The sequence below is a fragment of the Mytilus edulis genome, chromosome 8, assembly GCF_963676685.1.
Source record: "Mytilus edulis chromosome 8, xbMytEdul2.2, whole genome shotgun sequence".
NCBI classification, from domain to species: domain Eukaryota; kingdom Metazoa; phylum Mollusca; class Bivalvia; order Mytilida; family Mytilidae; genus Mytilus; species Mytilus edulis.
The window spans coordinates 36,366,630-36,390,576 of record NC_092351.1 but is presented as its reverse complement, the minus strand read 5'-3'; the positions used below and the strand labels follow the sequence as shown (position 1 = coordinate 36,390,576).

Below are 23,947 nucleotides of genomic sequence, written 5' to 3'. Positions count from 1 at the left end.
ACGGCATTATATTTTGGTTATGAAAGTAAAGAATGTCAAACATTTAACGAAGCAACAGTTCTGGATGGAATAGCAAAGTTTGTAGCCAGATGGTTAAAAAAACTTAAAAATCATTGCTCGGATAAAACTTAATTGTAAAAGCTCGTATGCTACCAATTTTAACATATGTTGCTGCTAACAGTATTAATACTAAAGATTAGTTGGAAAGCATAAACAATATCATGTTCAGATTCATTTTGAATGAAAGAACATATAGAATAAGGTGGACAATATTAACTAAATATTGTGCTAACGGAGGCTTACAAATGATTGATCTGGGGCCTTGAATAATGTCGGTACATATAAAACAGAAGAAAATAATTAGAAAATGATATAATTATTTGTTTCCATAATTATACCTTTCTATCGATTTGCATTCAAATTAAATTTAATACAGCGTCTACAGAGACAGTCTCAATTTAGAAGATTGTAATCACAAAAGCTAAATGTGCTTTTTGCGATGTCAATTGTTCGCTACTTTTTGTGTTGATGACGCAAAGCAATATAAATTTTCATTCAAAATAACTCAATGGTGGTAGTGCTTCTTTGTCGTTTTTGAGTATACATTGATATTCATTTTCGTATCTATTGACTATCTATGCGAAAATAGATTATGTGTACTTATAGCGAAAATTTAAAACAACGTCATGTGATTGGCAGATTTACATGTATCTTATTGATTTGTTTATTTTCGATTTGTAAGATTAATAACTCAACTAAAACAGTGACTAGCGAACACTTATTTTTGATAAAGTGAGGATTATTCATGTAAACACTAATTTACTGATTTAATTAAAGATAATATGTATATATATATTACAAAGAGGAAGTAATATAAAATTATAAATATCAATGGCTACCTCTTCTATTTGCCAATTCTGTGAAAATGATTCGGCATTGATTATTTGCAGGACGTGTGGAATATGGTGCTGTAGTATGTGCTATTCAAATCATAGCAGTTCATGTAAATTGCTCGCTGAATTTCAGTATCACATATGCAAACGTCATACACGTCAAGTACAGGGTTTTTGCTGTAAATGTTATGAAATAACCTGCAAGAAATGTGCAATCCAAAACCATAAACATGATAAAGGACATACTATTTGCTCGATACCAACTGGACTTCGAACTATGACAAGTAAAAATACAGCAGCGGTGTCCGAAGACTTGCTTGCAAAAGAAATTAGGTTAAAGAGTTTCTTCAAGATATGTCATGCAAATTTTCCAGAAGAAGTACAATGTCTAGTGACTTGTATAAAGGAAGAAGAAGAAAAATGGAAACAGTCAATTGCTGGAGTGAAAGACGAATTGATACTGCAATTGGGAAATATGCAAATATTTTATCACTCTAAAGAAAAAATAGAAGAGTTATTGAAAAAAGCAAAAGTAAATTTTGATTCCTTGCGAAACGAAAACTTTAGTTTGACTACATTATGGAGATGGTCATGCATCATACGTTTATTGCAAAAGAGTAATGAAATGTTTATTATTGGCAAAACTAACATTGTGGGGAATTTGACGAATGTATCAGATATACGACAGCTGTTTAAAAGCAGGGTTATGTAAGTAAACATAAATTCTATTGATCGGATTTTTATACATCTTCAATTTCGGTGTGTCACCATTCTTTGACTTATGATTGTTTACCTTTAACACAAGCATGACAAGGTCGCATGGATGGAGAGTTGACTATTTGACTAATTGGTACTCATAGTAAATTATCGTATGTTGGTGCGCCATGAGATAGGTTCATACGTTTTATATATTGTACTGTTCCACTAAGTATTGCTTAAGTTTGACTGTCAAGTGGTGTCTAATTCCGCTTAAAGCTATGTTTTGACACAAGACAAAGCTTTAACTTCGTTGTTATATTATAAAATCATCAATGAGCACATGATATTAAATTATACAAAGAATAATAGGAATAAGTAAGGTGAACAAGAGAGCACATTGAACATACATATTTTACCTTAATTTCTTTGAAATGTTTTAAACAGTACATTTTTGTCAATGAATGCTTACAACATAAAGCCTAAACACCCAGATTTAGACATTTAAATTGCGAACTTTTGAATGAATCATATTGTTGTAATTGTTGTTTCAAAGCTTTTATTGTGTGCATAACTATCCCAAATGGAAAGTAAAAGGTATGTGTTATGTTTGATAATAAAACTGTCAAAATAACATTCTAAGTCAGTTTATTTTGCATTTCTCACATATGTGCTTTCTATTTCAATTAAAATGTAACACATTAATACAGCTATCGAGAAATGACATTATTTCTCAAAATTCCTATTTGAAAATGAAAAAAATGTCTTTTGATAATCAATAACAAAACACATATTTATCAAGTTATTACAATAATTGTGGTAAAGTATTAGTCTACATAAGTAAGTAAGTAATGACTTTATTTAAAGAGGGTGACTCAATTAGCTTTCACTAATCTACCTTGAGGCCCTCACTCAGAACAAACAATTATTACATAGATTACAATTTTGAACATATTATTAGATACAATATTCATGCTAACTATACATTGTCTGTGGAACAAGTGAAAAATAAATTCATATATATATACATAAAATACACAATCATTAGAATACTTGAGTGAGTTGTTAAAATCATTTACAGTCAAGAAATTTGCAATTTTTTTTAAAAGTGTCCGGGTTTTCACATTGTATTTCATTTGGTAGTTTATTCCAAAGTATTGATGAGCTATATGCAGAAGATTTCTTCATTGAATTTTTGTTCGGTCGTACAACACCGACATTATTATTTTCTGATGACCTTAGATTTCTACTATGTATTTTACATATATAGATATAGGAAGATGTGGTGTGAGTGCCAATGAGACAACTCTCCATCCAAATAACAATTTAAAACAAAAAGAAAGGTAAACCATTATAGGTCAATGTACGGCCTTCAACACGGAGCCTTGGCTCACACCGAACAACAAGCTATAAAGCTATATACTCATATGTTTCATGTTTTTTCCGTAAGAACAGTGTATCACCACGGGTTAGATCTTAAGATTTAGCAATCTTAAAACTGATCATATTAAGTTGTTTTATCCCGAGTTTTTAACCAAATAATCTTTTCTGGTGGCCCGCCCAAAATTTCAACCTGTAAACATTGATTAAAAAAATGAGATAACAATTTTACTACTTTATTGATAACGTGTTGCTTACATTATTAGCTACAGAAAATAAATAAAGCATCACATCTTTTCATTAAAAAAATGTTTACAAACAGTTCAGTCCATAAAGTACGAACGTTGTCAAATATTACCTGTATAACAACATGTAATTTCCTGACTGTATGGTAAAAACAGTTTCTTTCGGCAAGTTGTTTGAAATCCATAGTTAAAATTGATATATTGATTGACTTTGACATTATCTTGGGCATTTACTGTGTATATTTTACATGTATTCATATTCAGTAATGAGTAAATCAGAACGAAATGATTAACGGGGGAAGTCGCATTCCTGTTTAATGGCAATCGGAGTAAAACCGCATAAAAACTACATAATTTAAAAACAAAACAAGACAGGCTAAAAAACACATAATTTTTCGATAACCAATGTGAGTTCCAAATAAAAAAGTTAATAAAATTATATAAAAGAAAACTGGAATTACCAACAAATAAACTTCTAATGTTATTGCAAAATTTATTGCACCAGATTGTCAATTTTTTTTTATTAAAACATCGTTGTTGTCATTGATTTGCAATCTAGCAGGAACGCAGGTTCAATTAAGAACACTGTATGTCATACACGTATTTAATCGATATTTTAATTGTATTTTTTCAGCAATTTTAACAGAATCCCGATAGATACCGTCACGGATGTAGAAGAACTATCTATAAACTTTGAAAAAGTTTTAAATATCGAAGACCAATCACATGTGGCTAGCTTGCGCCCCATGGTCAATAATGAAGATGTATTAGAAGATGGTTTTGTAAATGTAATATATCCAAATGAAGATGAAGAAAGGTAACGCTAAATCTATCTATCAAAATGCTAAGATAGAATACAGAAATCAAAATTCAGGAGACCTTGTATGATTGCAAATGATACATCTATGACTTGAGACATTGAAAAATGAAACATCGGACAACTCAAAACTGAAAACAAAAGAATATTATTTCTGTGTGCAAGAAAGTATCTTCACAGTTGTTTCTTTTTTTTAATCAACGTTAATATTAGTTCTAAGAATTTTAAAAAGTAGGCATCTTCGGTTTGACCATCTCAATAGTAAACATGTTATGTGAGGTTATCATTCTTGAGTTATCATTGATATGTTCATAATAATAAATTAACTGTTAACAAAACTTTGATTTGTTGAAATACTAAGGCTTTTCTACCTCAGGAATGGTTTACCTTAGCTGTATTTGGAAAAACTTATAGGAATTTTTGGTCCTAAATGCTCTTCAACTTCATACTTAATTTGGCCTTTTAAACATTTTTTTAATCGAGCGACATTGATGAGTCTTTTGTATACGAAACGGGCGTCAGGCGTATATTTAAAATTTTAATCCTGGTATCTATGATGAGTTTATCTGACAACATAACTAGAGAGCACTGAAAGTGTCTATATCCGAAATGTCAAATTCTGAAAACATAAAAAGTAAGTCAAATTCTCAGTTTAAAATATTATTTATCAAATTAAAACTAGGATTTCATTAGGTATATTTCTTATACCTAAGATATTTTTTTTTTGTTTTTTTTTTTTTGGATTTCACATATCTTCTTTTGGTGTAAATTTGACAAAAATATGCATTTATTAGAAACAGAGTATTGCAAAGAGGGGGTTGAAAATGTCGCTAAAGTTCTTAAATTGGGTCCAAATGAGACTTTAAATCCATTGGAGTGATACCTTTCCTGAAATCATAGACTTTATTTATCAAGAGGTTCAAAAATCATATGCATATCAGCTCATGTTTTCAGAAAATTTAATTGAAAAGTTTGAGGGTAAACTATTAGTTAAAAACACTCTAATACATTCTGGACCTATAGGCATTACGGATGTGAAATATGGACTGTCAATCAGATAAATGGCCTTGATGTTCATATCAACCCAACTGTAGGGCTACTTTATTTTTCAGCTATCTAAAAGTCTAGTCTATTTTACAAAAACTCTCATATTTAAAATATTCACCATGGCCAAAATACAATTTTAAACTTTTCTAATTATTGTGCTATTTTTCACATTTCCTGACCGGTGTGAACAAATTATTTCTCATCACTAATGAAAAATCTGTTCATATCGAATGGTTAGTCTAAATTTAATCATAACGTTAGATTTTCTTTAATCTATATGTAACCTATAGAAGGTGACGAAGCTACAATATTTTATAGTATTTGAATTATAATAAGTTTTTATATTGAATGTTATTTTTAAAAAACATAATCGACAATAATCATAAATATGTTTGAAATGTATGTTTGGCTGTGCCTGTTTCATGTGTTAGCATAAATAAAATAAACGCAAAAAATGAACAAAATTTTTAAACCAAGGAATGAGCCAGTTACCGGCAATATCAATTTCTCTGAGTCAATTTATTTCCATTAAGTTTGTATTTATGTAAGGTTTCAGGATATATAATCTAATTAGATATTTCATACAAACTTTCTTAAGCATTTGCAAAGTAGGTTTTAATATGACTAAAACAATCCGCTGGGAAAAGTAAAAATATTGCAAAATCGGATATGATTTTAATCTGAGATTTGAGATGAGTAAATAAGTAAACATTCAAAAGTAATCATACTGAATCTGCTATTTCAGGAATAAAAAAGCTCTAGAAGAAGAATGCATGTCTCTTAAACATCAAATAAAGGAACTTACGGAAATAATAGCAGACAAGGACATATCTCTATCGTATGTACCCTTTTTTCACTTGTCACAAATATGTTTGCTGTTGTTTTTTATTTGGTCGGGTTGTTGTCTCTTTGACACATTCCCCATTTCCATTCTCAATTTTATTGGTATATTTCTCTACTCTTTCTCTTAATTCGTTTATTTCTCACACAACAATAAGTAATAACATCTTGTTTTGCGTACGTAAATAAAATGCAACATCAGAAGGATCAAATTCGTGAAATGGAAAACGCTTTATCGTAAGTATGATATTTGGTTAATAAAATATCAAAAATTAACATCAATCATCAGTTATCAACATTCTAGTGTAGCTTTGAAATTCCATTTATACGGTCTAAGGAGAATTCTATTTTTACTTTAATGCATAGATGATTTGTACATTGATTGTGTTATGTTAAGCGCTTAGAGTAATTTTATTAGATAATGCGCTATATAATTATTGTAAATAATATTATTATATAATAATCCCGAATGGAACAATCTTTTGGAATTAAGATTTGCAATGCTATTCAATCTTGTTTTTAAATCGAATTGATTAGACTGGCGACTAATTTAAAAGCATTTTTCTGAATTTTTAAAACGTACTATATGACTGTTGCGTGCATACCACATGTCTTAACAATTTCATGTATAAGGTGCTCTCCAAAAAGATGTTTAAGCTCACCGCATGTTTGTGCATGATTCAAGTCAGGAGCCTCTGACCTTTATTAGTATTGCATTTTTTTTTTAGTTTTGGTTCATTTATATTTTCAATCTTTAGTATAACGTGCCTTTTTGCTGATTTAGTATACATTTTGTTTAGTGCCCAGCCGTTTTGTTTTCTTCGTTGAAGACTAATTGGTGGCCTTAGATTATTATTTTGCTTGTTTTTGGGTTTATGTCTTTCTTGCTTTTTACCCGTTTCCATTTTCAAATGTATGTAATCAGTTTCATATTCAGATTACCAAAAACATTTTATACATGTTGATTTAAAAATGTGAAAATAAGAAACATCTAATCATATGTTACAAAAGAGTTAAAAGATATCAAAGGCGCAATCAACATTCATAAGACGAAAGCACCGTGTAAAAGAAAGAAAACCGACTAAATGCGAAACAAAAAAACAACAAGTAGAATTAAGAAGGTATGGTATGAGTGCCAATGAGACAATAATCCATCCAAGTTGAAATGTGAAAAAAATATTTCAAGAAAAGTCGAAGTACGGCCTTCAACACAGAGTTTTGGCTAGGATTGAACAGCTAGTTTTAAAGATCCCCAAAATGACTATTATAAAACAATTCAAACAGAAAAACCAGCAGTGTAACTTATAAAAAAAACGAGAAACTAGAAAAAAAGGAAGAATCATACCAATAAACGACAACCATTGAACAAAAGGTTCCGACTGATTAACACGAATATTACATGAACAGTGTGATATCCGGTGCTCCGACAATGAAGCATATCAGACCTGCTCATTTAGTGTCACCCGTTATGTTGCTAATATAAAGTAAGTGCTAAGTACGAATTTACATAATGGTATTGGTGGATTTTTATACATCACAAAAAGACAAAAACGAAAGCCATCTCTCAAAATGAATCATGAGAAAAAAAATTAACAATTTGAGCATTATATATGACGTTTCCTCTAATTGGAGGTCCATTAAATACATGTTAGAAAACTAGACCTATCAACATACAATTTATAAGAAAAATTATATGCGGTACCAATTCGCTTTAACAATAATCGTTATGCCAAATTCACTTAAAAATACTTAATGAATAATGTCTTTTTATTGTTGTTAATAGCAACAGATACAACTTTATATCAGTCAAATCGTAAACATTATTTATCGATGGTTTTAGTCACTTGACTTCAAGTAGTTTTAGTGAATTTCCTTATATGTTTTCATTTCGGTAAAAAATACATTGTAATTATTTGTCTTGCTAAAATTTATTTTAGCCTTTATAAGGATGAAAAAGAATACATTATGTCAACATTGAAAAGACTCCATGAAGTGGTTATGACAACCACAAAAAATACCAGTTCTATAAATGTGATTAAAGAAAACACATTTCCACAAACAGGCAATGCATTCAAGGATTCGTTTGCAAGAGTATTCAATTCAGTCATCAAAAGTGTGCAACAACTGAAGAATGATTTGTAAGTAGTTAGAAAGTTATATCTGTCGTTATTTGTTATTTGAAAAGAAAAATATCCAAGGTGTTGTCAATATCTAGTTATAATAATAAAGATAATCTGATAATAATAACAAAGAATACTATCATTGATAATAATTTAGAACTAATCAACTTGCAAACTTTTATCTGAAACTATATGTATGTTGCCTAATTTCTTTGAATTCAAATTAGTACAATATCTTGAAATCGATAGGGTTCATGCTTAGTTGTACGTAATTGATATATATAACTACAGTTATATGACAAATACTAAATATAATTTCTTCAATTGGAGAGTGTATGGAAGTTGACTTTAGAACATGTCTTAACGATTTCCATTCGACGAAATAAAAATTTATTTGTTGCCAATGTGCAATGGAATTATTATGTTTATTCGCTCTTCCATTTGGCAATTGAATATCAACAAGCATAACAAAAAAACGAATAAAAACATAACAAAGTAAACAAATACGTCCACCTAAATTAGTTAGAGCAATGTATACCAGAGTTCAAGAATAGAAACAGCCATTAGCTCTATACCAAATTTAGTGCACCAGGTCCGTGTTTCTACTTAGTATTAATGTATCTTTAGTAACAATTGAGGCCAACATCATTGAAAATACAAAGTTTATACAAACGAGTTATTAAAACCAAGTTGGATCACAAGCATAGCTTTAAATTGAAAAGAATTGAGCGCTGTGTGAGGGAGGTATACTCCTGAAAGAACTGACAGTCATTTAGTACAAGGATGCACGGTTTCCATTACTAATTGTTCTTATTTCATTATGATATTTAAAAGGACTGAAAGCAAAAATGTAATTGATGCTAAATGCATATCTATTGCAACTTGGACGGATCAACAAACTGCAGGTGCAAATTCCATGCAAAAGAAATTTGAAAAAGAACTATACGATACAAATTCCAAGCTGTAAGATATTAATATCTATGTAACATTAATTCACAGTCTGTATCTTTTAAGGTTACAATAAACCATTAGTTTTTATGAGCGCAGCCATTTTTATGAGCATGTTATTCAGAATTAAGAGTATGGCTAATCCTAATTAGTCGATATGTGCGTCCGTTATTTTATAATATTAGAGACTTCGTGCTCTCTGCATTATACCAAAGGCCATATAAAGCATTGTTCTTAGCCCTTACGGAACTGGAACGTCATTTCAAGGCTAGGATGAGACACGTTTTTAAGTTCACAATTAACACGCATGGGATATACATTTGTACGTAAACATTACGCCAAGAAAAGCAACGCGAACCTACATTTTTTGGACCAAAAAATATTGTCCTTATAACTTTTCTTTAATTCTAACAAGGTTTCGTTTAAAAAATCAACTTCCTAAAGTCTGTATCTCGAAAAAGGCTATCATTGTCGCATATGGGGGAATTAATTTTTTCTTCAATCTTAATCAAACCATTGTCGTACTTTGTGGTTATTAAATGCTTAAAATAAAGTTTTATTCATTTCTGTCCAGATATTCTCGCAACAATGTCGGTCGATAGTTAATAATATCGCTTAACCTATATCCTAACTTTTAGATGATAAAATAATTACAAAACGATATCAATAAAAAGGGATGCATTTGTAAAATTGTTAACCTAATGGTAGATAAAGCGTATACCGTCATCTTGGATTTGTAAAAATAGCAGAGCACAATCTTTAAGGCTCTTCATCTTATTTTACTTAATTGAGACAAAATGGCTATATATGTAATAGGCTGTTAATTAAAAATTCATTCAGACTATATTTACAAATTCTATATTTTTCAACTCAGCCACATAACGGGAGATAACTCTTAAAGTATTTTTTCAAATTACATTGTTTACTTGTTGTTGCAAGACAATAAGTTACAGGTCATCATTTTTAATTTTTCAGAATAGATATAAGAAGATGTGGTATGAGAGCAAATGAGACAACCCAAGTCATAGAAGTATATTATAAACCTCATCTTTTTCCATTAAAAAAATATCTATTTACTGTATAGATATATTTCTTGACTAGATAATCTTTGCAAAATTGGCTTGAAAAATAGCAAGATGCTAAATCTACATTAGGTAAAATATAAGAAAGTTCTGTCCGAGAAAAAATCAAGTGATGATTCACATTTAATGTTTTATTCTGCATTAATAATTTTTACATTAGAAAAAACAAAGAGTTATATGTGTTTTGTTATTTTTTTTAATAGTGCGTTATATAACGACGAAGCTCGGAGAAAAGAAATTAAGATAAAAGAACTGAAGTCTTCAAATGATGATCTACGGAACCAATGTGGAAAGTTACAGCAACAATCCTTTGATCTACAAAAAAGCCTTGAACGAGAAAGACAACAACCTAACCTTGTACAAGAAAATGCAGAATTAAAAACAAGGTTGCCATTTAATATTAAATAAATGTTGAAATGAAAGCATCTTGGATAATGGACAGAGTAGACAAATATTTATCGGTCTTCATTTTAGAGGAAAAATATATTTTTCCGACGGCATCATAAACAAAATTATCGTTAGGTTTATACTTCACAAACACAAAAAAGTTGATATCAATAATTTATTCAGAAATTTTATAAAACCGACGTTGAATATTTTTTCAAATTCTGCAGATATGATGTGATCACGGTAATTTTCCATTCGTAAAGGGGATTTTTTGTTAAACCGAACTTATAAATATCTGTCACATACATAACATCCTCTTAATTCTAAAAAAAACCAACATACACTCACTATGACTTTAACATGAGTGTGACAGGCAAATAATTATGATGCAGAGTTATAATAGTTGTTGTATCGCCTCGAAGAAGTCACGGAAGTAAGATTAAGGAGGTTTGCTACTCAGGTTTTTTTTTACATTTTATCAGATTTTCGGATTCCTCTGGTTGTATCCATCTTAGTACAACTAAATTGTTTGCCCATCAACCACCTTTTTTCATTTCATATTTTCATTCCATATATTTTAATAAGCCATTTTTGAAAATCGTATAAAATCCTTTGTGTTTTGAAAAAGATAGTTGCCAATGTTAAATGAATGAAAAGTCTAGAAAAAAATTGTTTCCCGTCAAATTTTCTATGGCTTGTATCTAACAAAATCAAGCACACTGACCTACATTTTTGTAGCTATGTAGTTTCTCTATTTAGGTTCTATCTAACTATATCAGTCATTTGAAATCCTTGTTATTTTGAAACCGAGTAGAAAACCTCCTAAAGGCAATGACATTGCCGGCAACTGCGAAAAATAGTTTCTAATTGTAAGTAAATGATATTTTGTTGGCATTTGTATAACCATTGGCACATCTTATTGCCATGACCTTTTTAGGGGTTGTCTTTCATCAGTCGGCTTCACAAATGGTAAACATAATGTTGAACCTGAAATGTAACTCCTTTCCTTATAAACCTGCAATATCAAATGTGTCCCGTCAAATAGTCGAATAAAAAAGCTTCACATGACGGCAAACTATAGACCCTACCGCATAAACGAAGACTTAGTTTACAAAAACAAAATATAAGCATATACAATGAACCTCTTTGTAGATTGAAACAAGTAGACAAATGGATTAAACAGCAAAAAAACAACACAGAAAACTACACATCAACAATAGAACAGCTACATCTACAAGTATCAAAAATCGGAAAAGATTTGCAAAGTGTTAAAAGTGAAAAAGATGATCTTCAGACTAGGTTTGTATAAAGATTAATTAAAAAGAAGGTTATTGTAGTCCAAGGAAAGTGCAAAACAATTTGTGCACAGTATGTTAAAATTTATTTCCACCCATAGATCTATAACCGTTGATCTCCCATGCATGTACCCAGTTGGCATCGTGATTTTTTGTTAACACTTTTAGATGATAAGTTAGTATCATGATTTGTCTAAACGATCAAACCCTTTTAAGAAAACTCTTAGAGAGATGACTATGCCAGTTTTTTTATATTTCATGTCAAAAGATTTTTATATTTAATTAAAACATAAGTAAAAGCAAACTACTGCTAAAAAACTACATTGTAATTGTTGTAAAAGAGTATCCGAGGTAATCTTAATGTGTATACTAAATGTCCTATATTGAATATTTATTTTAATAAATAAACTATTGTGAAGTACATCTATGTTTTGAAGTAGATATATATAATACCTTTAATTTTCCTTTTTGAATACATTTCGTTACATAATAGGGAACAGTAGATGAAGAGTCTATTTTTGGTTATGAACTAGAATATCAGAGGTCTGAACACTAAATGAAATAACATCTTCAGTTGTGTACAAAACTATGATAAATCGGGAAATATATTTATGTTTAATTAACATTCATTGCTAGAATTTCAGGGGCATTATATTAGGTATAATCTTGCTTTGTTCTTTGCTAGATGGTACATGAGGCATCATGGTAGAATTTTAGGACATTATGAGGAGTTAAAAACAATTTTTTTCTTTCTTCGCGAATAAATATGAGTTTTACTAGTTTTACACGTTACCTATTATGTTAAATGGTAAAAGGAAGAAATTTGTTATCTAGCCTAAATAATATACTCACTCAATAGATTAAGTAGCATAGCTGGAGAAAAATTAACCAATGGAAACCCATCCATTACTGATCTTGGAGACCCAAATCGTCCTATGAAGATCGGAGAGAAGTACGGGGAATTGTATGACAATGAATGGACAGATGCGATGGAAAGTGTGGAGTCCATACAAAACTGTTTCCCAGGTTTAAAAAAGGCAGAACAGGAGGAGATAGTCATACATCATATGTATAGACTATTGATGGTATTTAATTTTGTATTGTAAAATCCAAGATATAAAGAAATGGAAAACTGGCAATAGAAAATAATAATAACTACAAACACAATTAAGTGATATGAAAAAATATTAACATAAAGCATACTGTGATTAAGAGGAGAGCTTGGGATTTTAACGAGACAACAGCTCAACGAGGCAAAACAACCCGAAAGATAACAAGGCCTCTCAAGGGGCCAACAAAGTTAATATTCACCAACAACAAACAATTTTGGACACAAAATGCATTGCTCTAAACCACTTTAAAACCTCTAGCATTATAGCCCGGATATACCAATACCAATTTCCCTAAATGGAGACAGCATTAATATGCAACAAAATACTACAAGTGGTTCATCGCTTAAACTTTAACATGTGTCGTTTTACACAAGTTGTTGAGGCATAAGACCTTCTCTGCGTAACACCATAAATGAAATAGCACAATAAATGAACAGGAATTATATTCATACGGTTACTTCTATACAGGTTATTTTTTTGTATTTTACAGTGTTGCTTTAGAGAGTGTAGGAATATTTCTATGAAGCAGATACAAAACATCGGACAAACAGTTGCTGAAGCTATGTGCTTAAATATAAAATCTGTATGTTTTCTATTGTTATTGCATAAAATCCAACATCAAAAAGACAGTTATGTTTAACATTGCCATTAAAGTGCGAGGTTTGGCATGCCACAAAACCAGGTTCAACCCACCATTTTTTCCTTTAAAAATGTCCTGTACCAAGTCAGGAATATGGCCATTGCTATATTATAGTTCGTTTCTGTGTGTGTTACAATTTAACGTTGCGTCGTTTGTTTTCTCTTTTTTTTGAGTGTAAATTGACATTGCTATAAGACGTGTCACGGTACTTGTCTATCCCAAATTCATGTATTTGGTTTTGATGTTATATTTGTTATTCTCGTGGGATTTTGTCTGATGCTTGGTCCGTTTCTGTGTGTGTTAGTTACATTGTAGTGTTGTGTCGTTGTTCTCCTCTTATATTTATGCGTTTCCGTCAGTTTTAGTTTGTTACCCCGATTTAGTTTTTTGTCCATGGAATTATGAGTTTGAACAGCGGTATACTACTGTTGCCTTTATTTATGCTGATACATGAAAAAAAATCACAATAGATTAAAAATGAGTACACCACCACGCCCATTTTGTCTAAGAGCATTTAGGATTCAAATTCCGATAAGTTAAGCCAAAATTTAGTATTTGTCATGTGTTGTCATATATTATTTAGTTTACTGTGATTGATTGAACACGTTTTTCTCCTAAAGTCCGTATCTTAGCAGAACGCCAATGAATGTGTAAAAACAACATAAAAAACGGGTGACCTAAGGTGCACCAAAAGGGACAATTCAATTGACGATTAAATGCATTCAAAAAATGTCATAAATGAGAAAAAGGTCGAAAGTAATTCTGAAGATTTAACATTGATTTGATTCCAAGCATAAGACAAGTCAATGTCTTAACCTTACAAATATCAAAGAAACCCATAAATTTGCCTGAAATTGCAGACACCATTGACTCCATACCGTATAAACCAATATAACACATTCTACCTTTATTTACAGGATACACCGTTTTGTTCCACACTACATTTGGAAATTCCCCTTGAAATGTTTCTTTATCCATTCCCCTAGCCTTAGTTTTTAGAACTTTAGATTTATATCTTTGAAAAATATCGTTTTTATGCAGGAAGAAGAACTTTCTACATTACCTGGGTGTAAAGAAGTTCAAATTTATAGGCGACAGAATTCAGAAGGTTTCGCCAATTGCCTTGTCAAAAGTCAGGTAAATTTTGGGTATACATTCTTGAATATTCTTTATAATATACAATGTAGACAATAGAAAGAAGACGATATAGTATAACTCGCCATCCAAGTCACAATATGTCAAAGTAGGTTCGTCAACGAACATCAAGCTATAAAGGGCCCTAAAAATTAAAACTAGTAAGTAGTGTAAAACAAATTTATACTGAAATACAACGGTATAATTTATATAAACGAAAAACACTTATGAACCACAGCAACAAAATACAACCACTGAACTGGATCATGACTTAGGACATGAACATAAAAATCAAGCGGGTTAAAACTAAATTATTGGCGCAAAACCCTCTATTGATTCTTATCAAGAAAATTATAGCTTAAGTTGAATAAATCCTTTATAAGAGCATGTACACAATGAAAGAAATTACCTTAACTTTGTTGAAGCTACATGTTTGCGATACCCTTGTATAGTTAATACATATCTCAACTGCATCGCTCCTTTGGGTTGATAACGATTAAAAATTACTAAGATTTTCTGTAAAATACTTCCAATTATAAATTGTATACAAACATAAGGAGACTACTATCTAGCAAAGACCAACTGACGTTGATGTAAGGAACTATGGATCCCCTTCCGACAAATTCGCTAGCAATATGCAAAACCGTTTTGTTTATTAAAATATAAAGGGCAGATAAATATTGCAAACGAGAGAAGTCAACGACCTGATTTTACCTAACCGATAAACGAAATCAAATATGGGAGACAGCAATAAACAAAAAACAAATGAAGAACAGGATCTTAAATTGGGACATCCACATGCAATATGTGTTGAGTAAACAAAACATCAGCCTATTCCCGGGTTGCATTGCATATTACATTTGACTTTTGAACACATTTTTATTATGCATATGTGGTGTTATGTTTCGTTAGTATACCCCGCTTACAAAGACGGATTGAATAAAGTGCCAGACAAACCGTTTTTTATAGATTATATGTAAAGACGTATTTGAAAACTGGGATTATGGCCACAAAAGTGAAATGGTACTTCAAGAGCTTATCACAACACCTTTCTTTCATAAATGTGTTCATCTTTGTTGGTCCATGGCTATACAGGATCCACTGATGTACCTTGCTGAGCATCTTCCTCCGGACACGAAATTTGATAAGAACGTATATAAAGAATTTGTAAAGAGTGGGGATAAGGTTAAGTTCATGGTATGGCCAGCTTTATATTTGCATAAAGATGGCCCCTTACTTCATAAAGGTGTGGTGCAAGCTTATTGGTAACATTCATTAGGATTAATGACATTCTGTAATGTTTGTTTTAACTTTTAATTAATGTTTTGATTTTCATACAACGAAGCCAATGACAAAAATGACTACGGAACAAAAAAAAAATTGTCTATGTCATCTTTAGGAAAGTTAAAAGAAATACTGTTTTACAACAATGCACTGTATATTTGATTAACTGCAAAAAAACTGTATTTGTTAGCATCATTTATGTGTATATACTGTGTTTGATGCATTTTAAAATCAGTTGTGTATGTATATTTGTGATGTAGTTTGCACAGTGTTGACTACTGGATCCAAATTATTGTTTCGTTCACCAATTATGTATATTTTTGTTGCTCGCTTAATGTTGTCAATATAAGAGAACTATAAACACCTGTCATATAAATTGAAGGTTTGGCTAGCTATAAAATCAGGTTTAGCCCAACATATCTTGAGAAAATGTCTGTACAAAGTCAGAAATATATCAGTTGTTTTTAAGTCGTTCCGCTGTTTGATAAAGTCGAGTATTTGCTTAAGTTAGGTTTTATGAACTTATCCCGTCTTAAAATTTATCTTGGAGGTCGGTAGTTTTGTTGATATGTTTGTAACGATATAAGAACGACAAAGAAACATATTATTCTCATCCATAATACAAGCAAAGTAACAAGTAGTTTAAATTTCTTAAATATTATAGGTCGCAATAAGAGACATTGCTGCATCGTAATCACCAACCATACAGGACCCATTTCTGATACCAAAAAAAATGACAAAAGCAGCACGATACTGTTCTTTTTTACTATTTCAATGTCAATGTATGTAGCGGATGCATCTGAACACTTAACATGAATTATGATTTGATTAAGAGAGTGACAAGTTTAACAAATAAAGGTAATGGAGACCATTAACGGATGCTATATATCAAATTAGTCAAGAGGTCATTCAATTGACATGTTTAACTGGAACTATTATAACCAAGTATCACAAGTGCTTATACATGTACAAAAGGTGAAGTATATTATACAGATGAAGCCATCCGAGGTTGTTAGGAGTCTATATTTGTTGATCATCGATTACGCCTTTGCAAATTTTGGGTGGTTTCGATTGAAATTAGAATGGGAAATTTAGACATAATTAACCTTAAATTTAGCGAAGAAAATCTTCAATTTTGAAATGTTACAACACAGTTCTTTTCCAGTTAATGTTTATTTTGGTTTATTCCCCAAAATTATTCGTATATCAATTAAAAAAGACAGCAATTGTGAGTGTACGTATATTCATGTGTAGACCGACACTCTCGTTTTATCTCTTTGTTAGTTTTTTTCGTGTTGAGTACATATTGAATGAATCAATCCCTTTCCAACTGATTTTTCTATTTACTGTTAATTATTAGCTGGTAAACTGTTGTCTGATGTTAATGAGCAAGTTATTTGTTTACAAGAATGTTTTAAATAAAAATGCATGTATGTGTCAAATAAAATCAGAACTGTTGTTTACTGTTGTTTCTTTTGTGGTTGTTTGTCATAGTGGCTTTGAACTAATTGCTTTTTTTAAGGTTGTACAGTATGTATTATCAAAATAACAAATCTTCAATTAGATCTTATAATGATTTCAAAACTGTTAGTTTACAACAAACAGAAAAACACATTTTTCATATCATTTTCTTAATTTGTACAGAGGGTTTTTATATCAAAAAGTCAATTTGATGTATAATTTGCATCATTTATGTTCGTTGAAATGTCCAAGCAGCATCTTTTGGTTGAATCAACAAGCTCCTCACAAACGAGTTACCTGTTTCAAATTTATAATAGAAAATACCTTTCTGTAAAACCATTGATTCCTTTCTTTAAAAAGCACAATATCGACAGCCATGTTTCACTGCTAAATGGAGTACAGTCCTTCATTCCTTTTGCATATTGAAAATAATTGAATCCAATCAAAAACGTAATGTAATTTAAATTTGCAGTCCACTAAATAGTCTAATGCTGCCTGTAAACTATATTTTTTACAATCGACACAATCTGATGTTTTTGCAGAAAAGTTAACTTTAAAGTACTGCTTTGATAAGAACACGTAGTACCCATACCCTTCTTTACTTCCACCAAAGAAAACAGCTACTTCTACAATTTGTGTCACAATAGTGAACAAACTGACAAAAGTTACACAGTCTGTGAGGACGTTGACACGCACTGTTGCATAATCCTCTAAAGAAACAGTAGGAACAATACGAGCACACCTTTGTTCCTCCTGCATTAAGATCTGCCATTGCTGCATCGTAATCACCAACCATACAGGATCCATATCTGATACATAAAAAAATTGACAAAAGCAGCACGATGATTTTCATTTTCACTATTTAAATGTCAATGCTTGTAGCTGATGCAACTGAATACTGAACATAAATTATGACTTGAGTTAGAGAATGACAAATAGGTTATATAAACTATTAACGGATGCTATATATCGAAATATGTCAAGAGGTCATTCAATTGACATGCTTAACTGGAACTAATATAGTTAAGTATCACAAGTGTTTATACATGAACAAAAGGTGTAATATCAATATCATGTATCAATTATACTCGTTGAAATGTTCAGGCAGTATCTTACGATTGAATAATTTGCTTTTATCAAACATGCCATCTCTTTCAAATTTGAAATCGAAGATACTTTTTTTGTAAAACCATTAAATCATTTCTTTAAAAAGCACAGTTGTGGCAGCAATGTTTCACTGCTAAATCGTGTACAGTTTTCAAGCTTTCCTTGCGTAATTTTGAAAATATTTGAATCCAATAACAAAACTTTATGTACTTGAAATTTGCAAATTCGAAATATGTCAAGAGGTCATTCAAATGACATGTTTAACTGGAACTATTATAACTAAGTATTATAAGTGCTAATACATGTACAAAAGGTAAAGTATCTTATACAGATGAAGCAAACTGAGGTTGTCAGCAGTCTCTATCTATTGATTATCGATCACCCTTTGCGTGTGGTTTCGATTGCAATTAAAATAGGAAATTAAAATATAATTAATCCTAAATAAAACAAAGAAATTCTTCGACTTTGAAATGTGACACCGTTTTTTCAAGTAAATGTGTAATTGTTGTCGGATATTCGGACTTCTTGGTTTTCTCTTACGATACAGAGAAAAATATTTTGAACATTACTTCAATTTTGTTTTCCATATAAGACTTCAATAGCTCATCAAATGTCATTCACCAAACTTTAAACATGTTATAGAGTTTTAATTATTTCGATATACGACCTAAATATTAACCAACTAAGTGCAGTATTGCCAAAAGTGACTGTTTATTAAAAATTACATATGTTCTGTAATGGCCCTGTTTTTTTCTGTAATGGCCCTGTTTTTCTGTAATGGCCCTGTTTTTTTCTGTAATGGCCCTGTTTTTCTGTATTGGCCCTGTTTTTTCTGTAATGGCCCTGTTTTTCTGTAACGGCCCTGTATTAATGCCCAGTTTGCCTGTATTAAGCCCTGTTAGGGTTTTTAATAAAGTTAATAAAACTAAGTTGTAAAGAGTATAATATCTTTTTGTATTTTATTTAATTTAGTAACCAGCAATCAACATTAAAGAACCATATAAAGGGATCACTGTTCATCCTGTTTTTTAACACATATCTCTTTCAACTTAATATCTTGGATATTTGGTATATTTAAAGCTTTATAATGGTGAAGTACAAATTATTTTGTTCAAACTAAACTGTCATTAAAAGAGTAAGACAGTCAAGTTAGCAGCAACACATACACTTTTGTTCAGTTGGTTAATAAATGTATTAAGAAATGGGTGTTTTTATAATGGCCCTGTTATATGTCCTCGGTCAGTAATAATGGCCTCGGATGTCTGTAATAGCCCTCGGCGTTGCCTCGGGCCATTACAGACTTCCTCGACCATTATTACAGACCTTGGACATATAACAGGGCCATTATAAAAACACCCATTCATTAATACTATAATAATACCTATGCGAATATAAGTTAAAAGTCCGAGTCTGCCTTTTCCCACCATTCTAAAAAACAAAGAAGCTCAATAATCTCAATATTTTTATCTTAATTTGTTCCATAACTAATGTACTGTTTATTTATAGCATCAATCTTTTGTTGAAGTAGATATCAGCAAGAACCCCCTAAAATGAATTTGTTTAGATCGTCTACTTGACAACCGACAGTTAACAGAATCAGTCATGATCCATGACAGACTTTAATAAACTTATTCGAAACTTTGTTTAATGTTTTGATTGAGGAGCGAAGAGATATTTTTATACTTTCTTTAATTTCTTTTCAATTCCATTTATTTGAAAGTTACTATTTTTCTAACAATCTAATTACCCCTCATTGTTTAAAAAACGTTGTCTTGGTTACTCAATGTTTGATTAATTGTTTTGTGCACGGTTTGGCATAAAAAAAAAATATTTTACCATGGCAATGTAAATTTGTGTTCCTTATTTGAGTTGTAATACCTTTTTTGAATCTGTTTATCTGGTAGCAATCATAAATTATATATAAATTATATATAAATTATATATCAATATACTAAATAAATAAATGATTGGGAATACGTTAAAGTAATAAAAAGTCAAGAGAATTTCCGAACGCAATTTGGTTCCGAATAATATCTATCACGCTTTGTGCATGCAGACTCCACGCGGCCTTCACGTGATTTTACTATTTTTAGAATAATTGCATAGTAACCAAATGCACTTGACTCAAACTTTACTAATTATGCAACATTTTTGACCTGGCCGTGATTAATGTCCTTGATAAGAACCCATGCAGATTTCACCTGATTCTCTATTTATAGAAAAATGTTAGAGTAACCTGTCCATATGAACTTGATTTGATTCTTATCATGTTATTTATATGGAGCGCCTAAATAAATATCTTATTAACATAATTTGTAGTGTCAGATATTATAGTAATTTATTTATGGCATCTTAAACTGTAAATGCATTCTATACGTTTTTATACCCCAATATAAAAAATAGAGGCTAATAGGGTGGTAAAGTAGAAAGAAATTTAAAGAGAATAATTAAACAAAAATAAAGAATAACAGAATACAGACCAATGAAATGATAATGGGAAGAATACAGAAATTCGAGACTTCCATTGAAAAACTCTTTAAGCAACATCTGCTATTTGCTCATCAGTTAAGGTTGAAAATGCTTCATTTTACATATTTTTTAAAGCAACTTTTAAATATAATGTATTTGAATTTGCTCATTGTTGAAGGCCGTAAATGCTTCATTTTTCATATTTTTAAAACAAATTCTAACTAAATATAATTCATTTGGTTTTTCTCATTGTTGAAGGCCGTAAATGCTCCACTTTTCAAATTCTGCTGTGTCCATATCAACGGCAGCCATTTTGAAATTTTTCAAAAGAGATGTCAATAACATTTCACTTAAGTCTAATATTCTGTCAGAACATGCTACTTTTACGTTTTCCCCCAAAAGTTTCACTTTTTTTGCTGCATGCAAACACCAAGCAGCCTTCACTTGCTTTTCAGTATTTTGAGATTGAAGAATCCCGATGCATCCGAGTATTTAAGAACAATCCCGAAATAACCGAATGAACTTTCGTCAGGCTTTATTATATATCAATATACTAAATAAATAAATGATTGGGAATACGTTAAAGTAATAAAAAGTCAAGAGAATTTCCGAACGCAATTTGGTTCCGAATAATATCTATCACGCTTTGTGCATGCAGACTCCACGCGGCCTTCACGTGATTTTACTATTTTTAGAATAATTGCATAGTAACCAAATGCACTTGATTCAAACTTTACTAATTATGCAACATTTTTGACCTGGCCGAGATTAATGTCCTTGATAAGAACCCATGCAGATTTCACCTGATTCTCTATTTATAGAAAAATGTTAGAGTAACCTGTCCATATGAACTTGATTGATTCTTATCATGTTATTTATATGGAGCGCCTAAATGAATATCTTATTAACATAATTTGTAGTGTCAGATATTATAGTAATTTATTTATGGCATCATAAACTGTAAATGCATTCTATACGTTTTTATACCCCAATATAAAAAATAGAGGCTAATAGGGTGGTAAAGTAGAAAGAAATTTAAAGAGAATAATTAAACAAAAATAAAGAATACAGACCAATGAAATGATAATGGGAAGAATACAGAAATTCGCGACTTCCATTGAAAAACTCTTTAAGCAACATCTGCTATTTGCTCATCAGTTAAGGTCGAAAATGCTTCATTTTACATATTTTTTAAAGCAACTTTTAAATAAAATGTAATTGAATTTGCTCATTGTTGAAGGCCGTAAATGCTTCATTTTTCATATTTTTAAAACAAATTCAAACTAAATATAATTCATTTGGTTTTTCTCATTGTTGAAGGCCGTAAATGCTTCACTTTTCAAATTCTGCTGTGTCCATATCAACGGCAGCCATTTTGAAATTTTTCAAAAGAGATGTCAATAACATTTCACTTATTCTGTCAGAACATGCTACTTTTACGTTTTCCCCCAAAAGTTTCACTTTTTTTGCTGCATGCAAACACTATGAATTTGAATTAAAAACATTAAACTAGTACATTTTAGAAGATAAAACTATACCACCTGGTGCAAGAAGGTATGTGCCTAAAAACTTACAACTTGTACAAAAACCCTGTACAAATTATAATTTGTACAAACTTACATCTTGTACACAACATATATATATGGATAAAAAAAAAAAAGGATAAAGCACATGTGGTGAGTACAAATGTATTACGAAGGATAATATATGTGGTAATTTACTTATGTAACTAATATGCAAAGACAATAGATTCAAATAATAATTACAATAACAAATATTGTTTTTACTTTCTGTTATAATAACATAGTGTTCACTACTATATACACAATATACAATAAGATAAGTATATATGGAATCGAACACACCTTTCGTTTAGAGCAGTAGAACTAAGTACATCTTCCTAATTTTTTTCGATAAAGAGTTTAATTTTCGTTTTGCATACATACTTTATATCCGAGCGTAGCAGAAGAAATTTTAATTCGTTTTTTCATGTGCAGTTTTAGCATAGCCTGTATAGATTGCACATTCAGTTTAATTTTTATCGAATTTGCATATATTTCGTATTTTCCAAATAGCCCATTTGAAATAAAGTATTATTGCATCAACAATGAAATTATTCGAATTCTCTGTACAAATTCCTAATAAAATATCTTTTTCAACGAGAACCTTGTCGTTTATAAAGTTACAAAGTTGTAAATTTCTAACAACCGTTCCTATCAATGGTTTAACATTGTTACATTGATAAAATAAATGCTCAAGAGTTTCAATATTATTAATTTCATCACATAAGTGACATTTTCCATTTGACATGCGCATTATTTTCAGTCTGTTTCTGTATATATAATCCTGTGTATACATTTCCATTGATCACTGGGGTAAAGCTGATGACCGTAACTGCATTCACGGTCATCCCAAGATGTCAGCTGAAAAATTAGGTCAGTATTTGTATTGTCTGTTAAGGTGTTTCTACATCATTTTCTTTACAAAGCATACTTTGATACGATGTAAATTTATAAAAGATTCACACGGAAGTCACAAATCTCTACTGAGGAACGTGTATAAAACGGGAATTAGGATTTGAAAAATTCGCTAGGATGACCGTAAATCGTAATCGAGATGACCGTAACAGGATTAGCGATTCATAACAAGGCTGACCGTAATTGGTTAAAAGATGTCCGTAAATTGTTAAGGATGACCGTAATTTATAAAGAATGGCTAAATTTAAAAGGATGACCTGACCGTCAATTGAAAGAAATATCCATATTTGTATGCATTTTTTGTTGTTGAGTAACAATTAAAAAAAAAATGTTTTAGCATTTAAAGTATAGAAAATTGTTACATTGTATTTGCCGTTTTTATAATCAATTTCTGTGATAATCGAAGTGCCGAATTATGTATATCGTATTACATGCATGGCCGGGATCCCCACAAAATAAAAATAACTTCGTAAATGCATCTCATTCTGATTTTAGTGGTTTGGGGACGAACAC

The 23,947-nt window shown here is 30.7% G+C and overlaps 2 protein-coding genes across 4 annotated transcripts in view; one reads left to right on the top strand and one right to left on the bottom strand.

Annotated features, from left to right (window-relative positions):
• Positions 1 to 23,947, bottom strand: part of LOC139486786 (ragulator complex protein LAMTOR1-like) — a 513,831-nt gene that overhangs the window by 332,527 nt on the left and 157,357 nt on the right. The window lies entirely within an intron of this gene.
• LOC139485467 (paramyosin-like) lies at positions 461 to 17,671 on the top strand. Of its 2 annotated transcripts, XR_011655332.1 has the most exons (12): positions 774 to 1,601; positions 3,849 to 4,031; positions 5,824 to 5,916; positions 7,856 to 8,056; positions 8,873 to 9,001; positions 10,272 to 10,454; positions 11,608 to 11,754; positions 12,610 to 12,835; positions 13,353 to 13,445; positions 14,544 to 14,639; positions 15,606 to 16,377; positions 16,432 to 17,386. XR_011655332.1 is itself a non-coding variant. In XM_071269980.1 (11 exons), the coding sequence occupies exons 1-11, from the start codon at positions 892 to 894 to the stop codon at positions 15,903 to 15,905; spliced, it is 2,361 nt and encodes a 786-aa protein (XP_071126081.1). In that variant the 5' UTR covers positions 461 to 891; the 3' UTR covers positions 15,906 to 17,671. The 2 variants fall into 2 exon arrangements, 1 of the variants encoding a protein (XP_071126081.1); XM_071269980.1 differs by having other exon boundaries at positions 461 to 1,601; positions 15,606 to 17,671.

Excerpts from the sequence above, each read along its gene's own strand:
- LOC139485467 (XM_071269980.1), top strand. The coding sequence starts at position 892 with ATGGCTACCTCTTCTATTTGCCAATTCTGTGAAAATGATTCGGCATTG. Across the intron at positions 13,446-14,543 it reads TGTGCTTAAATATAAAATCT|GAAGAAGAACTTTCTACATT; the intron begins GTATGTTTTCTA and ends GTTTTTATGCAG. Across the intron at positions 14,640-15,605 it reads ATTGCCTTGTCAAAAGTCAG|ATTATATGTAAAGACGTATT; the intron begins GTAAATTTTGGG and ends CGTTTTTTATAG.